The sequence below is a fragment of the Prionailurus viverrinus genome, chromosome A1, assembly GCF_022837055.1.
Source record: "Prionailurus viverrinus isolate Anna chromosome A1, UM_Priviv_1.0, whole genome shotgun sequence".
Classification (NCBI taxonomy): domain Eukaryota; kingdom Metazoa; phylum Chordata; class Mammalia; order Carnivora; family Felidae; genus Prionailurus; species Prionailurus viverrinus.
Window position 1 is genome coordinate 103,131,079 of NC_062561.1, and position 18,781 is coordinate 103,149,859.

At 48.8% G+C, this 18,781-nt stretch overlaps 1 protein-coding gene across 4 annotated transcripts in view; it reads right to left on the bottom strand.

Annotated features, from left to right (window-relative positions):
• Positions 1-2,648: 2,648 nt before the first annotated feature.
• ZNF608 (zinc finger protein 608) overlaps positions 2,649-18,781 on the bottom strand; it is a 120,615-nt gene continuing 104,482 nt past the window's right edge. For 3 of the 4 annotated variants that reach the window (XM_047871012.1, XM_047870994.1, XM_047870986.1), the window contains 7 exons: positions 15,733-15,820; positions 12,783-15,234; positions 10,363-10,780; positions 9,605-9,777; positions 7,816-7,969; positions 4,232-4,313; positions 2,649-3,628 (listed from right to left, as the gene is read on the bottom strand). In XM_047871012.1, the coding sequence (XP_047726968.1) occupies positions 3,622-3,628; positions 4,232-4,313; positions 7,816-7,969; positions 9,605-9,777; positions 10,363-10,780; positions 12,783-15,234; positions 15,733-15,820 (3,374 nt within the window). In that variant the 3' untranslated portion in view covers positions 2,649-3,621. Of the gene's footprint in view, positions 3,629-4,227; positions 4,314-7,815; positions 7,970-9,604; positions 9,778-10,362; positions 10,781-12,782; positions 15,235-15,732; positions 15,821-18,781 lie in introns of those variants that run through there. The other variant, XM_047871002.1, reaches the window with a different exon arrangement.

Sequence of the window (18,781 nt, forward strand, 5' to 3'; positions counted from 1 at the left end):
TCACAGCCAGGGTGAACGCAGAAGGCCAGCCTTTAACTCCCTGAGCACTGCTGACCAGCACGGGCAAGTTTCCACGAGAGAGCCATCTGAGATCCAAATGGGGGAACCGAGGGTTCTACGTGGAGCCTGTTCCCTTGTTTTTTTAATATTCTGCCGTCGATGGGACCACAGCTGTAAACAACTCTTCACTCTCATTGCTCCGTGAAGTTAATCGGCACTGTGTCAGCACTGCGGGCTTTGTGCATATGTTCAGGACAAGCTGATATGAGCGGGCCTGGAATGAATAATGTTTAGTAAAATCAATAAACCCTATTATTAGTCACTAAGGGGACTGATTTTATGTCCATAAAAGTGAAACAATTAGAACCGCATTAATGGCAGATTCATCATAGTAATATAACGGAGCCAAGTATGCCTGTCTTTTGGGAATCTTTAATTTACCATTCAGTCCTGACTATGTACTCAGCTAGAGAATCAGCACACATAATATAAACAGACCCCGGCCTTTGGCAATTCGTGTTGTCACAAGCAAAGACAACACTGTAACAGTTTCGGGGGAAGAAACAAAACTTCATTTAGTGATTAATGTAAACCAGTCATGAATAATGTTCCCGTAAAAGCCTAGGGGGAGAGACTGTTCAAATCACGCTGTGCCTTTGGTCATATATCGCGCTGCGCTTATCAGCACTCCTGTTCATTACGGGTGCAGAGCTATGCATGGTCGGCATCTATTTATACTCTATTTAGGCACCTAACTAGCAGTGATTAAAACGCTGATATGTAGTAAGCATACACCCAGTCATTTTGCAGCTGAAGGGGAAGACCGGCTTTTACGAAAATTGTCTTGAAAGTACTTATTACGAAAACTAGGAAAGTCCTCAGGAACCCGTAGCGTCGCCCGGGCACCGTAAGGAACACGGTAAGTGAGCGGAAGACTTAAGGCGCTCTTGGTCTGCCGTTGCGTTTTGAACAACTCGATTGTCTGGTCTGTTCCAGAACTACGGCAGCACGTAGGCCATTAACAGACATACTTGCAACTGGGTTTGGGACAGAGGAAACATGCTTGTTGAAGCGGCACACGAACAATTACATGAGCTCTTCAAGGATACATCAAGATGTGGTGCACAAACTGAAAACGAAAAAACGGATTTAAAAATGCGGTTACAGGGGCGCCTGGGTGGCGCAGTCGGTTAAGCGTCCGACTTCAGCCAGGTCACGATCTCGTGGTCCCTGAGTTCGAGCCCCGCGTCGGGCTCTGGGCTGATGGCTCAGAGCCTGGAGCCTGTTTCCGATTCTGTGTCTCCCTCTCTCTCTGCCCCTCCCCCGTTCATGCTCTGTCTCTCTCTGTCCCAAAAATAAATAAACGTTGAAAAAAAAAAATTTTTTTTAAAAAATGCGGTTACAAAATGATGGGAAATGCGTGAAATCCTCTTATGAGTAGGAAAACACCAGAGAGTGATTTTTTATCAACAGTCACGAAGACGAAATTCAAAAGGAAACCCAAGTGAAAATTCAAAGAAAAACGTCCTAATACAGAAATCTAGTAAGAACACTGGCTGGACCCGGAAGGCGCCCGGCAAGGCTAACACTTGAAGGTGATTTTCTGAAAGGGGAGAAAACATGTGGATTGCACAGAAACCTACCCAGTTGTGAAGACAAGGCCCCTAAGGGGGACAGCAAGACAAAGTCCGGCAACTTAAAGAACTTTTTAGAACACCAAGTGGGAGAACTGCCCTTGGCAATTAGAGTAAAATTAAAAACTTAAGAGTTGCAAAGAAGCACGGAGATCAACCAGTCCAGACTCGGAAAGCACACCCCCACTGCAGCATTTCTTAGTGGCTGCGATCGATGCCCCCCCCCTCCCCGCCCGCCACATACCTGTGTATGGATCACTGCTCATCTCCAGTACTGAGGCTTCTCTGATCGCTCTATCTACACTCGCGGACTTTCACATCCCAATGCCCACTCACGTGCTTTCGGTCTGTAGTGTTTATCAACCATCTATTATACTCTATCACATAGATACTTTATTATGCTTACCACACCTAAAAATGCAAATTCTGTGAGTACAGGAATTTCCATCTGTTTTGTTCACGGCCATATTCCAGAGCCTACACAGTGTCCGGGATAAAAGGAGGTGCTCGGTGAGTGCTTCTTGGAAGGGAGGGAGGATGGGAAGGGGGGGCAAGGAAGAAGAAAGGAAGGAGGCAGTTAATTCTGTACGTTTGGCATAAAATCCGCTCATGGGACAACTTAATGGCGAGTCAAATAAATGGCTAGCTGACTTTTTACACACTTCACCTACCGTCCACGCATTGCCAAGACTAACTTTGCAATATCATTCCGTATCACAACCACCTGTATCTACCAATCTGTAGTGATGTCACGCCCCCTGTTCAGAGTGAAGACCCAGTGACTATGGACATGTCCTCTGAATTAAACACACCGCTTGGATGTTATACTCGCCTATCATATAAGAAAACTTAGCATGTGTGTACTCCATGAACTGAACATTCATAATATCAAGAAACCGCTTTTTGAAAACTGGAATCACTATCAGCCAACTAGAAAGAAGTCGAGACAGACAAGAAGCCGTTATAAAAAAAAAAAACCTTTTTAATTCTGATTGCCAAATTATTTAAGGCAGGTATAAAAAAGGAAAGCATTCAATATACATTTTACATAAAATAAACTAGATTACAGCATAAAACAAGTAACCAGGCAATGGCGTTAAAGTCTCTCTCTTCTAAAACTGGATAATTGTAAACATTAAAAAAAAAAAAAAAGTTGGCGGTGGGGGTGGGGACTGTAAGACTATTCAAGTAATAGAACAATCACAGATGTCTCTGGTACGCAGGCTATTGGGTTATTTGCCATTCAAGATTATCAAAAAATGACACCTCATTATTCACAGATGCTCATTAGTTCCCCATTTTTAATCTTTACATTATCTACAACACAGTTTTTGTGGTATTGGCAACCCCATGCCTTCCAAAAGTCATTTTTTTTTTTCCACAACACACAAGTACAAACAGTGACTACAGGAACATTTTACACGGATGTGTCTTTAACGGGAGCCACCAAATAGACATCTAAATTGTACCCAAGCGTCATCATCACAGCCAGCCTTTCTGGGGGCCTTGCAGGGGCGGGGGGCGGGGGGGGGGGGTGGGGAATCTATGAAGGATATGCAAGGTTCAGGCACACGGATACGTCATTTATTTACAATCGAAAAGGAAAAGGAAAAGAAAGTAGGCAGCCTTTTGTGGCTAACGCTTTTCAACATGACAGATACATTTTTTTACTTCCTTTACTGAGTGGTTTGCAACGGGATAGCAGACCCTGTGTGTGCGAGCCTGGTTACTGATACAAAAAGTAAAGAATATATATATATATATATATGTATATACACATATATGTATACGTATATATATATAAAACAGAAGCTTAATTACAGCAACATTTGTTACTCTGTGATAAAATCTGTAATTTACAAAAATGAAACGACTGGTTCTTGCCTGCCATTAAAGGCATTTCAAATTAACACCATGGAACTGATGTCTGTATAAAAGCGCTTCCCCATGTGATCCAGTCACATGACAACGTACATTTCCAATCTTGTTATTCTCTGCAAAGGAAAAAGAAGACCTTAGCACAGGGCTCCATCCGCATCTGACGCCGAAAACGTGCAAACCCTAAGACTGACGGGCTTATCTTAATTCCACTCGAATCACGGAACCCGCTTATTCAAGAAAGGGGAACGCTCACGAGGGTTACGGTCTACACGCTGGAAAAATAAATCATGTTCCTTTCTGACACAACTGGAGGGATAATTAAAAGTATCAAAGAACAAACGTGACCTTTAGCATTCTGAAAATAAATGTCTCCCTTTGTGACTTTATTTTGAAACATGATAAAACAAAGGGAGTGGCGGCGGGAGTGGTGTAACAGGGCTGCGAGGGCAACCTGAGAGGCTTTTCGACTGCTCGAAAAATAACTAAATAAAAGCCCTCATCAGTTAATTACTAACCTATATTACAGCTAAAGAAATGAGGGTCCCGGAACGTAAGCTGCATGTAAAGCAACGGGCCATGAAAAGCACGTTCGTCACAAGAATATAAAAACCCAACGAGCCAAGTTTTTGGTCCAAAAGGCCTACACTTAACTGCCTCCCACCCATTAAGATGTCTCTAGGTAGAAAGATGTAGATTCAAAATGTAAGGGTATTTACCTTCTTTGTGCAGGAAACATTCCTGATGCAGATGCCTGGGCAGCCACCTGCTGAGAGGCAACCAGGGCGGCGGAGGTCAAGCCTGATGGGGGAAAAAATGCAGGGTTTCTGTGACACTCGGGAAAGATAAGAGCAGGTGCAGGCCCAGGGGTGAAGGGCTGCAGCAATCCGTCCTCTCCTAAACACACACAGGAAATGTTTCACATACAAGAGACGGAGCCCACACCGCTTAGTCTAACCCCTATCTAGCCATTTATCCAATACTCTGCGGTTTTCTTAATAGCTAGTCAAAGAGAAGAGAGAACATTCCATCTCAGTGACTCTGCATGGTACTAAATGGTTTGCTTGCATTCCTGAATAGGAAGCTCAGGAGACATAATAGGTCCCCGGCAACAACAGGAATCAAAAGTCACAGTGAATTACAGAAGCAACACGCCATTTGCTTAGCATACAAGACTTTCATAATAACTTTTATCACTTCAGCATTTCCCCAGTGAACGAACACAACGCATCCTGCATCCCGTAAGAAACACAGAACTGGTGAATCGAACATAACAACAGTCCTAACTTCTACCTTGCAAGAGAAAGACAGCAGTCAGAGAACGGAATGGCTCCAGATGGCGCGAAGCTGCCTGATAGGAAATTATTTTTTTAATTCTACAGAAAACAATCCTGGAAAAACGAGAAAAAACACGTGCAAAGCTAGGGAAGATAATGCTCCTTCTAAGCCCTCTATGTTCTTTCTGAACGCTACTAGTTGACTGTGAGTGGTAACGAGGGCTAAACAAATAAAAATGACCTTTCCCATGTGTAGAGTACTTCCTACTCCCGGAGGTACCTTTCACACATGGTATCTCGTATTCACACAGCAGAATGAGGGCCAACGTGGCAAGGGCTATGGGTTGAATGTGGCCCTCCAAAATCCCGATGCGGACACCCTAATCCGCGATGTGATCATCTGAAGATAGGACTTAAATAATTAAGGTCAAATGAGGTCATGATGTCCTTATAAGGAGAGACACCAGAAGGTAGCTCTCTCGCAAGCTCTCCTCCCTCCACCGCTGCCCCTGCCCCCTGCACACAGAGAAGAGGTCGTTTAAGCACAAAGCAAGATGGCAGCCACCTACAAGCCCGGAACCGAGCACTCGTTACCAAGCAACCGTGCTGGCACCCAGCCTCCCAGACTCCAGAACGATGACAAAACTTTCTGTTGTCTAAAGCCAGAGAGTCTGTGACATTTTGTCATGGCAGTCTGAGCTACCTAAGACAGCAAGAACCTAGCGAGTGGATCTCTTGGTAGAGATGGGGCCACCACTCACCCCCGTAAGGTGACAGAGCTGGGACAAGCAGCAGGAGGTCAACTAGAACACCACAAATCGAAGGCTATCTCACAACGATTCTATGGCTTTTTCAAAATGTTTCGCCATCATTAAAGTCACAGCAATGAACGGCTGTGAAGAGCCCCCGAATTACAGGGGATTAAAAGTGTTGACCCTGTCCCCATCAAATAACCACCAGCATTTTTCACAGGGCTAGAACAAACAATCCTAAAATTTGTATGGAACCACCAAAGACCCCAAAGAGCCAAAGCATTCCTGAAAAAGAATGGTAGCCACCGAAACTGGAGACATCACGATTCCGGACCTCAAGCCATATTACAAAGCTGTAATCATCAAGACAGTATGGTACTGGCACAAGAACAGACACATAGAGCAACGGAACACAACAGAGAACCCCGAAACGACCTCACAAACGTATGGCCAACTAATCTTCGGCAGAGCAGGAAAGAACATCCAATGGAAAAAAGACAGTGTCTTTGGCAAATTGGGTTGGGAAAACCGGACAGCGACATGCAGAAGAATGAAACTGGGCCACTTTCTTACACCATACACAAAAATAAACTCAAAATGGATGAAAGACCTAAATGTAATACAGGGAGCCATCAAAATCCCAGTGGAGAACAAAGGCAACAACCTCTTTGACCTTGGCTGGAGCAAACTTGTTACTAGACATGTTGCCAGAGGCAAGGGAAACAAAAGCAACCATGAACTATTGGAACCTCATCAAAATAAAAAGCTTCTGCACAGCGAAGGAAACAACAAAACTGAAAGGCAGCCTATAGGACAGGAGAAGATATTTGCAAATGACATACCTATATAGGGTTAGTATCCAAAATCTATAATGAACTTAGCAAGCTCAACACCCAAAAACCAAACGACCCAGGTGAGAAATGGGCAGAAGACACGAATAGACATTTGTCCAAAGAAGACACCCGAAAGGTGGCTCACAGACACAGGAAAAGATGTTAACATCACTCCTCATCAGGGAAATACAAATCAAGACCACAATGAGATACCACCTCACACCTGTCGGAATAACAACTCCGGAAACAACCGGTGTGGGCAAGGGTGCGGACAAAGGGGAACCCTCTTGCACTGCTGGTGGGAATGCAAACGTGTGCGGCCGCTCTGGAAAACAGTGTGGAGGTTCCTGAAAAAGTTAAATTTGATCCAGCAATCGCACCACTCGGTAGTTACCCAAAGGATACAAAAACACACATCTGGAGGGGTAGAGCAGCGCTATCCACAGCAGCCAAACTCTGGAAAGAGCCCAAATGTCCATCGACTGATGAATGGTGGATTCATCGACTGATAAAGAAGAAATGGATATACACACACACACACACCCCTCTATATCCACACACAATGGAATATTACTCAGCGATCACAAAGAAGGACATCTTGCCATCTGCAATGTATGGATGGAGCCAGAGTATATTATGCTAAGGAAAATGAGCCGGAGAAAGACAAACATATGATTTCGCTCATACATGGAATTTAAGAAACAAGACAGATGACCAGATGGGAAGAGGGGGAGGAAAAGAGAAGACAAACCACAAGAGACTCATAATGAGAGAGAACCAACTGAGCGAGGGGTTGATGGAGGGAGGTGGGTGGGGTAGGCAAGATGGGTGATGGGCATTAAGGAGGGCACCTGTGATGAGCAGTGGGTGTTGTGCAGAAGTGATGAATCACTGAATTCTACTCCCGAAACCAATACTGTGCTGTGTGTCAACTAACTGGAATGTAAATCAAAATTTGAAAAGAAAAGGTTAGACCTAATCATGTCACTCCCATTACTTCCGGGGTGGGGGGGGGGGGGCAGATACAACGTAAAAGGCCTGCAGAAACCAGGGCCATCTCACCAAAGCCTCTCATTATGCCTCCCTTTTTCCCCACAATTTCCCTCAAGCAGCTATCTGATCTTCTGATTGTTATATTCAGTGCCCCAGACACTGGCCGCCACCCTCAGTCCGTGAGATAGCAGGAAGCCACTGATAACATCAACCAGTGACAATGATTAAGTGGGAGTCATTTCCTGTCTCAATAGAACACAAAGACGCGGGGAATCGCCTTCATTGTATCACTAGGAAATACTAGGAAATAAGAATTAAGAACTTATTTACTCCCTGGAGTTCATGTTAACTCAAAGCTCAGTGTGTTTATTTTAAGACGTGAGCGGTCCTTTGGGCCCACAGTTTTCCAAAGCAGAACGAACAACACAATAACGACAGAACCGCTGACCTTGAAAAGGGTCATATTGACCAGGGATGAGTGGGTAACCCATGCCCACGTGGGTGTGGTGGTGCGTGTGCAGGTGCCGCTGGCTGAACGGCGAGTGGCGGTCCCTCTCCCGTTCTGCCTCCCGCTCCCGCTCTGCTGTCGCCTTTTCCACGGGCTGCAACAGAAAAGAAAGACGGGCCCCTCTAAATACTCTGAAAAACAACCAACAGGAGTGCTAACCCACTTCTGTCCTTTGAGCCCTATGTGTAAACGATTCAGAAGCAAACACAGAGATACTTAACATTCCTTACTAAGTGAAGATCATTTCAAAAGGCACGCATGAGTTCCAGTTGGAATTAAGCCAAAGCAAAAGAAACGCCCCACCTAAGAGTTAACCAGGTGGCATCAGGGTTTGCCTCAAGTGATGGAAATAAAAGAACATTTTCTTTACAGTCGCTCGAAATGGCAAGATTAGGATCTACCCGATTTCTTCCCAGAAACCACATTTATACGTGGGTCAAGAAGGTTGACAAAAGTGGTTGTGGAGATGTGGGTCAAATTTTCTAATGACTGTGTATTTTGCTTACATTTTGTGGGGCGAACGTATCTCCCAATTCTCAGTACACCTTATCCATTTTAGCCCATTGAAAAGACACCTCTCGGGGTGCCTGGGTGGCTCAGTTGGTTAAGAGTCTGAGTTCGGCTCAGTTCTGATCTCACCGTTCAGGAGTTCGAGCCCCACATCGGGCTCTGCGCTGACAAGCTCAGAGCCTGGAGCCTGCTTCAGATTCTGTGTCTCCCACTCTCTCTCTCTGCCCCACTCCCGCTCTTTCTCTCTCTCAAAAATAAACAAACATTAAAAAAAAAAATCTTTTGAAAAACAAATAAACAAAAAAAGAAAATACACCTCTCGACAAGACAGGGCAATACCAAGTACGGGAACTCATCGCCCTGTGCCTCTGAAAGCATTCCGGAATCCGGCAGCTTCTGAAGGCTCAACGGAAAGCTGCGGTTCTCCCGAGTCACAGTTTACCACTGCCTTTCCTACACGTGTCTGCCCACGAGAACCCGGCCAACCGGAGGTTCTCGTTGTCACGCGAAAAGAAAAAAAAATGCCTGTGCTGGAAGAAGTAAGCACCGAAATAGCTTCGTGAATCCCCCTTTCCTCGCTTACAGAGTCCCTGCTGGACGCGTCCACATCAAAGATCTTGGATCTCATTCCAAACTGCTTTTCTAGGCAAGAATGGCCACACCCTTTCGTCTCTCTTGACACCAGCCTTTAGGACTAGTAGTTGCCCTCTTTCATGGAGGGGGGTGGTGCCGGGATGGGAGCAAGGGTGGAGCCATCTTTCACAAAGGCACGTGTCTCCCCTGCTTCGGGAACTTACAGGGACAGGACAATGGGCCGAGGCCAAAACAGACAGGTGCAGCCGTCCCTTCCCCACGCGACTCACCCGTGCCAGTGCATCAAAATATCCGCCATCAGAAATACTTCGCGCCGCAAGCCGGCTCCTGTGAATTTACATGTCCACCTAGCAGACGCCCTCCTGGGCAGTCAAGGCACGGTGCCTTTTGCGACAGAAAAGCTCGCCAGCACCACATACGCTTTGACGATTTTTCTTGCTTCCCCCTCGCGTGTGAAAAAGCATCTTACCTTTGAACATTGCGTTCTTTATGTGCGAGGATAAAACAGCATCTTGAAATCACAGCCGGGTTCGAAAACCATTTATATTTCAAGACCGCTTCCTAGCTTGTCCCCTCTTCTCCCCCAAAACATGGTACTTTTAAGTAACAACAAAAGGAGGCTTACGGCAGGAGACTTGCTATGGTACTGGTTGGCGTGCTGCTGGAGCAAGTCCAGCGCTTTTGATTCCGATGTTGTTTTCGTGTTGATGCTAGGGCTGGTATTGACTTTCTCTGCCTCTTCTCTCCCTGACATCTTCCCATAAACAGGATAATGAAAGCCTGGAGAGAGATAGGCCCCTGCAGATAAACAACAAATGCCACATCAAGTTATGGGCTCCATTTTTTAAACAGGAAAAAAAAAAAAAATCACTCGGGTTACAACGAATTTGGGCTAAGAGTCGGAGAACTTAAAATAGGGGATTACATTAAGAATGGGCTACATCATCGTTAAAGTGCACGACGGAGGTTCTCCGATTTTCTTCACCCAGTTAATTTGTCCTGATGAACGGAGGTTATAAACAGAATTGAGCTTACAGCCATTTCATACATTTACGCGTCCGCTTAAGTGAAAGGAACAGTAACTATAATGATTATGACAGTGAGCGCCGAGAATATTTTCATAGGCAATAAAGTATCTGTCAGTCTAAGAGACGAGAGCATCAGAGTCTATGGAAACTAGAGCTGGGAACCGTTGACGTTTTCTCTAAGACAAAACAAAACGAACTCATGTTAAGTAAGTTTCATCCTGGGGACCTGAAGCAGCATCAAGACAAGCAAAACAAACGCGACCACTGAAGCATCTCATTTATCCTGAGCTTTTCAGTAACCACTAAGTGAATGTAGCCTCTTCCCTCTAAGAGAGCGAGAACCCGTGACACGTACCAGGGTAACTGTGCATTAGGACAGGAGAAACAGCCCGGTATGCAGGGTGGCTGGGGTCATACATCTGTGGGTAAGGATAAGCATGCAAGTACTGTATGTAGGGCTGATGCTGACTCAGAGGCGAGGAAACTGCCACTCTCGTTCCCCGAGAGTCCTTCCAGTTCACAGGCGTCTTCCGATCATCACTCTTGAGCTTGTTCTCCTCCGTGGACTGAGAATCCGGGCGCTTGGCCTCTTTGGGCTCCTCCTTAATGCTCGTTAATGACACGGGGAGGCTGGACACACCACTGTCTTTAGTGGGAGTCTTCCTGGGACTATCTTCTTTTAATTTCTTTTCCCTCTCAAGCTCTTCTGACTTTTGCTGATCCAGGTATTTGGGCTGGTATACATAATGATGCCAGGTCCTTGAATCTGGATCCTGATGGAGGGGAGGGGAGGGGAGGGGAGGGGAGGGAGGGGAGGGGAGGGGAGGGGAGGAAGAAAAGAAAGAAAGAAAAGAGAAGGAAAAGAAAAGAAAGAGGAAAAGAAAAAAAAAACACCTCGTTTTAAAATCTCCATTTTTAAGCAAAGCCCATTAATCACCATGACAGCATTATTACTCTTACTTCTAATGCTAAGTTAACATGTATTTATGTGCTTCCACTGTGCAAAGAGCTTTACCTTCCTCTCACAAAGTAATAACATCTGAGGTAGGCATCGTTATTAACCTCTTTTACACAAGACAAAAGCAAAGCTTTTAAAGCTCAAGGAACAGCAGGGTCGTGCTGCTGACCAGGGCGCAGCTGGGCTTCCCACTTAGGTCTGAGGGAACTCAGAGCCGGGCCCTTCGTGGGATCTTTCAACATGAAATAACACCCTCAGACATAATTTAATCTAACCCTCATTTTCCCTTCATTGTCTCACATAGGCGAAACGAATTTGAGAATTCGTCAGCTCAGGGGGCGCCTGGGTGGCTCAGTTGGTTAAGCGTCTGACTTTGGTCAGCTCAGGTCATGATCTCATGGTTCATCCCGTGTGGTTTGAATCCCGCGTGGGGCTCTGGGCTGACAGCTCAGAGCCTGGAGCCTCTGTCTCCCTCTCTCTCTCTGGCCCTCCCCTGCTCACACTCTGTCTCTCCCCCTTTCAAAAAATAAATAAAAGTTAAAATACATATTTAAAAAACTTCAGCTCAGGCCACTTAATAGTGAATTTGAGTCACGAATCGATCACGTAACATCATTTATGGGGAACGGGGCGGGGGGGGGGATGGAAACTCTTGGTTTCCTAATGTATTTTCTTCAACTACAGCAGCTGAGGCTTAATATAGGGGCTCACATCTCATGTGCAGACATCTTCATCAAAACAAAATTTCAAAAATTAATAGCACACATCATAGCTTTTCTTTCAGAAACCAAAGGCATCTATAACCCCCCCCAAGTTCTGACGCAGCCCTGTGAAGCCACGGCCTGATTCAGGCCTCCAGAATTGGGGCAAGCGAGGAGCCCCAAAGGCCTCTGCGACCCCCATCCCATTCACGACAAAAACCCCCTGGGTATTTAAGTCCTGAGACAGAACATTCAACCTTGGGCCTAAGCCTCAACCTCTGGGCAGAAATGAGCGTCAAGAAAGGATTCTGGTGCTCTGATTCACCAGGGGTGAAAGCGTGGGAGTGGAGAGGGGGGGTCGGGAGGCCGGGAAACCCCAGCGTTAACTCTCGCGGGACCGCAGTGAGTCAGGATGTGTGCGCGGTGACACAAAGTGCGAGCACACGTGTGATTTCGCGGTGGCCGATTTTCAGGTGTCTGCACAGGGAGCCTCAGGCTGGCCGAGCAGGGGCTTCCGGGATGGCTGCGGGAGGCCCACGCACCCAGACCCTCCTGTTCTCCTCACAGGCGACCGGCACGGAGCCCCGCGTTGGGGCTCTTAACCCCTAGGCATCTCAGACACCGTGTGAAAGACATCTGGGCCCCAAGTGGTAGGACAGAGCCCAGTGGGGAATGTGGGTTTAAGGCCCCGGTCTTATGCTCCTCGAGGCCGCCGGGAGAAATCTGGACACGAGAAAGAACACACGCGGTAGAGATCAGACTCAGGATCTCAGCGGCCAGGTGGAAGGATTCCCTCAGTGTGGGCTCAGTAAGAAAGTAAGGGACCTCGTCAGGTTCACAGCGAGTGACCAGCACGGAACACGAGTCTGCGGCGCACGGGTGCGAAGTTCCTTTGACTACATGCACAACCCAAGGCAAGGGTGAGTTAGGCACACTGGAGAGGTACACAGTGGCTCGTGAGAGGATCTTTGCGAATACGTTTCAGGAGGGGAAGGGACCAACCCTAAGGAACCCTTGGCTTATTTCCTGGGAAGAAGGCTAACCGGATCAAGCCCAGACATGTCCAAGGGTCAGACTCGCTCTCTCCCTGTGGGGGGCCACGCTCCACAATCTTACTTGTTTAAATCTCGAGGCTGGGTCTACACCTGTCTGCTTCATAGAGTCCATGACAGATTTCATTTCTACAGCCTCCTTAATAAGCTGGTGGTTTTCCATCTGCTTAGCTTTGAAGCTGTCGGCCTGAAGCTGCTGCTGGTGGCCGGGGAGAAGCTGTGATTTACCTGTGTCCTCAGTTTTATTAGGCACTGGCGGCCCTAGTTTAGAATGGGTTTTGTTAGGCTCTGGGGTAGAGGGAGCTTTTGAGATTGTGGCAGACGGCAGGCTTTTCTGTTTACTGTCCTCCTTGCCCAGCTCCTTCAAGGGGAGCTCGCTTTTCCTGTCGCACTCTCCTCGGCCAGCTTGGGCCATTTTCTGCTCTGCCAGCCTCTGGTCCTCATAGTACTTCTCATACTGCTGTCTGTAGGCAGGGCTGGTGGCCATCAGGGACTTCTGGTCCATATAGAGCCCGTAGGCGTACTGGCCGTAGTAAAGCGACTGCGCCAGCGCTGGGTGTCTCTGCGTGATCACCGACTGGTGCTGAGGCTGTAAGGGTGCCGGGTTGTGGTCGGCTTTCTTGGCATCCAGCTGCTCGGCCTTGTCTTTCCTTTCGGCCTCCTCCTCGGACTCCTTCTTGATCTTCATCGCCTGCGTGCTCCCGCCGTTCCCGGCCGCAGGGGCTCCCACCTGCCCAGGGTGCATGTAACTTGGAGAATAGTAAGGATCGTAGCCATGGTAATAGGGAGAATGGGCCTCTTTCAGCTGAGAGGACTGTGCTGTAGCTGCAGGATGCCCTTTGACGACGCCCTCCTTACTGGAAATGATGTCCGACGGGGAACCGGCCTTGGACCTCACGCCCTCCGACCGGCTGTCGGACCCACCGTCGTCGGCGGCGTCCGAGATGTCCGAATAGGCGGGGCTGCTGGTCTTGGCCGCGGTCTCGGCCCCGTTCTGCGTCAGCACGTGCAGCGGGGCCATGGGCGCCTGCCCGTTCACCAGCGGGTTGCACTCCATCCTCGAGGCGCTGCCTATGGAAGGGCTGGGCGCGTTGTCCGTGAAAGTGTAAACCTTGTCGGCCTCGGCTTTGATGCTGGCCATCCGGCTCTCCTGAGACTCTGAGAGTCCGTTGGCCAGCCCTTCACTCTTGTTGAGATGGTCCTTTAAAAAATGCCCCGATAAGTCTTTCCCGGCCCCCTTGGCGTCCTCAAGTTTGCCCAGCTTGGCCTCCATTTTCGGGCTCCCCGACTCCTTCCCTTCTTTGTCCTTAAGCTTCCGCTTCTCCTTCTTCTTTTTGTCTTTGAGGGACACGAGAGCTGGGTTCACGGTGATGGGCTCCCCCATGATGGTGGGCTTTGGCTGGATGGGTTTCAACGGAGGACTCTTTGGTGTGGCCTGCACCACGGTGGTCGTGAGGGAGGGCAGTCCGGGGATGGTGCCCGTGGTGGTGCTCGTGAAGGCCGCGGTGGGTATGGCGATGAGCTGCGGCGGGGTGGGGGCCGGGGCGGGGGCGATGGGCCGCGCGGTTTTCAGTTTGGCGAGGTTCTTGTCCATCTTGCAGTTGTTGGCTTTCTTGCCCTTTTCTTTCTCTCCCGCGTTCTTCTTGTCGATGAGCCCTTCTGCTTCCAGCTTGGGCATCTCGGAAGCCAAGCTGCCATCTGCCGCAGAGCAAGCGTCTAGGGTGGCCGTCATGTTGGAGATGACCGGGAGGTTGTTCAGCTCGCCGTGAAGGCCCTTCTTCTTGCCAGAACTCTTCCCCGCTTTCGACCCGACGACAGAGCCCGGACCGTTGCTCATCAGCTCTCTCTTCCCCTTGGGGGTGCCAGGGGGGTGCCCGGGGCCGGGCGACACCGGCGCCTTCACCTGGTCGTAGGCCGCCAGACTGGCGCCGGGCTCGCTGCATTCGAGCGCGACGTGACTCAGCGCCTCCTCGCAGTCCGAGATCTTGTCCTCGCTGTCGGGCTCGAACTCCAGCTTGTTCTCGGGGTCTAGGTGCGCGTGGGCCTGGTGGTACCTCAGGCCGTTAATGTGCTTGTACTTTTTGTTGCAGTTTGGGTGGGGGCAGTCGATCAACACTGGCGAGGAGCAGCCCTGGTCCAAAAAAGTCGCCTCTGGTTTCCCTTGAGGAGTGGTCGGAGTGCTTCTGGAGTTGGTGCGGACGCGCTTCCCCGGCTTATTGTCCTCGGAGCTGGAATTCAGGTCCAGCTCCATCGGGGGCTTGTTTTTCCTCTTGTTGGTGGAGGAGGGGCTGGCTTTGATGTCCTCAGCAGCACAATTTGGGGGTGTCCTTCGCCCGCTGGCGTTGAGGCTGCCCCGCCTCCCTTTCCCATTGGCCCCCCCTCTGTTCTTGCTCTGCAGCCCTCTGGACTCCGTGAAGCTGGCCTCTGAGCCCGGAGCCGCCGCGGCAGACCTCGCTCTCTTCCCTCGGCCCCGGCCCCCTCTCATCTCCAGGTCGCTTGTCGGTGACTCGCAGAACCTAGGGAAACAAGCGACAGACGTCAAGAGGAGCATCCCCCAAAGAGCCGGGAGACAGCGCGAGGCACACAATGCCGGCAAGAGCGGCCAACACCCCAGGGGCGCGAGGGCTGGGCCCAGAGAAGGAAAAGACACCCTGTTCTTGCGCTGACGGTTTTAATCCCTGCCAAAGAACTGGCAACGAAGGGCCTATGTTCTCCTTCGGAACACCAAAGGAAAACGGCTCAGGTAGCTAGCTTCAAATCCAGTTCACATTCCCATTTTGAGAAAAGAAGAAAACAAAGGAGAGGGGGCGAAGGGGCAGGGAGTGCATTTCACTGTGTGCAATCGTCACCGGCTCCTTTCTCTTTTGCCTGGTTTCAATTACGGGCAGACTTTTATGCATTATTAATCTACCTCTTTAGTTTCTGTGCAAAGAGAGGATGGCGGAAGGAGAGGGGCAGCGGAGGAAGGAGGAGAGCAAACAGAGCCTGAAATAAAAGGCCCCGGACGTACGTACCTGGGAGGGGCCCAGTCGTGCTTGGTGCAGTCCAGGAGGGTCCCTACGTAAGTTTTGTTCCTCCACGTGACATTGACCACTAGAACACCTGCAGGAATGGGGAGTGAAGGAGGACCACTGTTAGCACTGATGACTCTGTTTCCAGTTTATTATTAGTATTACTATTGTTGTTGTTATTTTACCAGCAAAATCCTGTTCTCATTCGCTTTCAACAACTGTGGTTTGCATTCTTCCTCTTTCTGGTTTCGGTGACCTCAAGTGAAAACCCACAGGAAATTGGGTGTGTGTGTGTGTGCGTGTGTGCGTGTGTGCGTGTGTGTGTGAGAGAGAGAGATCATGCCTGTGTGCATGCGGTACAAAAGGGTAAGACTGCGTGTGAGAGTGTAATCAAGATACTGCTGACAGAAGGAAATGGTTTTTGCCATGTCCTGCTGTAAAACAGCAACACTCACCTCTTAATTTTTCTATTATTACACATAATTGCTTTCGTTTGGCAAGCAGCCAACAAAAACTAAGCGCCGGTTACCAGTGCTTAAACCAGAAGGGGACTGAAAGGAACCGGCTTTGTTTCCCATTCAACAATATAAAATAATGGTGATTTTTATTTAGGAAAAGATTATGTGGGTGCACAAAAACAGGAGAAGGGGAGGGCAGGGGCTGAGAGTCCAGATAGCGGACAATCAGCTATGATTTCTCTTTCCTAATCCTCCCCTCTCTGGCTTTGTGAGACAACAATCAGCCAGGGTATGGTATCTGTTTCACTGTTTGGTCTTGTTTCATATTAAGGACTCCTAAAATAGCCCTCTTAAGAAAATAAATGTGCACAATAGGTTTGCTCTTGGGGTTATCTTTAGAATCAACTTTAGTAAGCATTTGCCACAGAGGATTAGAAGAAAAAAATCTCAAAACCAACACACTTGCTTCCTGCAAGCTATTCTGCTTTTCCCAACTGCTCTGCAGACAGACAATTTAATTTAGCACTGCATCTGTGAATTACTAAACTTAAGTGCACTTAGTATACTAAATGTCACAGGAAAATAAAATAGAACATCCTCTTGATTTCTCTAGAGGACGAGCGCCATATATTTTTTTAATCACCCCTTTACAGCGTATATTAAAAGGACCTGCGTTTTTGAGACACGCGTAAAATACCAGGGTCGATCAACGCAATACTTAAGTGAGCCTTTGTTTTCTTTTCTGTACCTACCTACCCTCCATTCTATTTTGCAAACACCTAGGGACAGCACTCAAAGTCTACTTCTAGCTGGTCTGCTCACTTGCTCACTGCCATTTTGAATTTTATAGAAACCCTGTATTGCACTCCTTTATGGTAAGAGACACCTCACGAGGTAAGACTAATTTCCGTGGGAAATGTTGTAGCAGCAGGTAAAAATATCTGAATGGCTGGGACCGGAGCAGGGGGGAAGGAAGGATTTCTTTCAAAAGTCTCTAAAAGAGATTTAAAAATTGTTTCCCATATGGTCTATGTTGCCATTAGGTGACAGCTGAATTTACTCACTGTAGCAATACTCGGGGGTGGGAGGGGGACGAGAATGAAGCAAAGCAAGCATTTCCTCAAATCTCGGTTGATTCCATTCTAATTCCCTCAGGAAAATTTTCTTTTAAACCACTGAGTATAAAAATTCATATCGAGATGAGAATCAATGGTAATTAGGCATTTGGTCAAAATTTGCACAAGACAGAACAATTGGAGGAAAGGATTCTTTATGAGCACATCCCTCCAGGAAAAGGGAGGGGGTGGCAGGGAAGGCGAAGGGGAAGACGGAGCTGGTTTTCTCATCATGTGCTCTCTGGGGCACTGTGTGTGGTGTCAAAGACCTTTGCAGCTGCTTAAAATTCTTTAGCATGTCAGCTATATTTACAGTGCAGGAATATATCTGTATTGCCAGAAGGTTGCTGCATTTTAGCTTGCGACGCAATAGGCTGAAGCACTGCGTTCCAGAGTCCCTGATGTAGCACAAATGTATAATTAAAATTGCTTGAAAGGAAACATGAAAGAAACAACAAACCCTCCATTCTTGCAGTAATAAAATTAAAAACAGGAAAAGTCTGCACAGACACTTAACATTTGTCTGCAGTGAAAGGCTTTTGTTATTGCTTTTCCCCCAAGGGTTTCGCGTTTCCAGCAAACGCGGGCCGTGGATTGGCCGGCGCCTGCAGGGAACGCTCGCGTCTGATTGGCTGGGCCGAGGGCGGCCGCCCGGAGCCTCGAGGCGGCGGCCGGGGATAAAGGGGCTCGGCCGAGGGCAGGGGCCGCGGGGCCGGCGGCGGCCAGGAGGCCGCCCGCCGCCACGAGACTAAGGGCGGGTGGGGGCCGGGGTGGGGGGGGACCCTTGGCGCGTGCGCGGCCCCGACAGGGCTACCCGCCGCGCCCCACGCGCGGCCGCTCGCGGCCCCCGGGACAGAATCGGTGGTCCCCAGACAGGACCCGGGGAACCAGTCCCTGGCGACGTGGGGCTGCCGCTGGGAGCTGTCACAAAGGCTGGGCTCACGCTGCGGCCGGCGCACTGTGAAAACCGTTCCCGCCGCCAGATGCTGTTTCTAGTAGCCGCCCCGGCACATCTCGCGTGGCGGCAACAGCGACACTGCCAGCAGCGTGGTTCGTTCGTTATCAGCACTCGCTGGGAAAGAAAACGCCGCCAGTCAAGTCCATCCCCAACTTCAAAAGGACCTCAATCAGCCAGCCTGGTGTTTCTAGAAGCCCTGGGTCTGTGAAACGCTCAGAAGAAATGCTCTAACTCCCGGGGAGATTCTGAAGAGTCTCCATCAAGCGGGGCTAATTGAATGCGTGTGCTGGTGTCTATTTTTCTTTCCGCCACACGGTATACTTCGATCAGCCTAGCATTCACGTGCAAGGGTACACACGCACATGTTTACACAGCCAAACTGGCAAGGAGGCTTAGGGAATGCTTCTGGCATAAACTACAAAGTGTATTGTTTCTTGGTAAGCGAGCGTGTGTTTATACAACATCCTATTGTGAGGGGCCAAGTAGAAAGGTGGTGTTTGGGCTCCAAATCCTGCGGATGG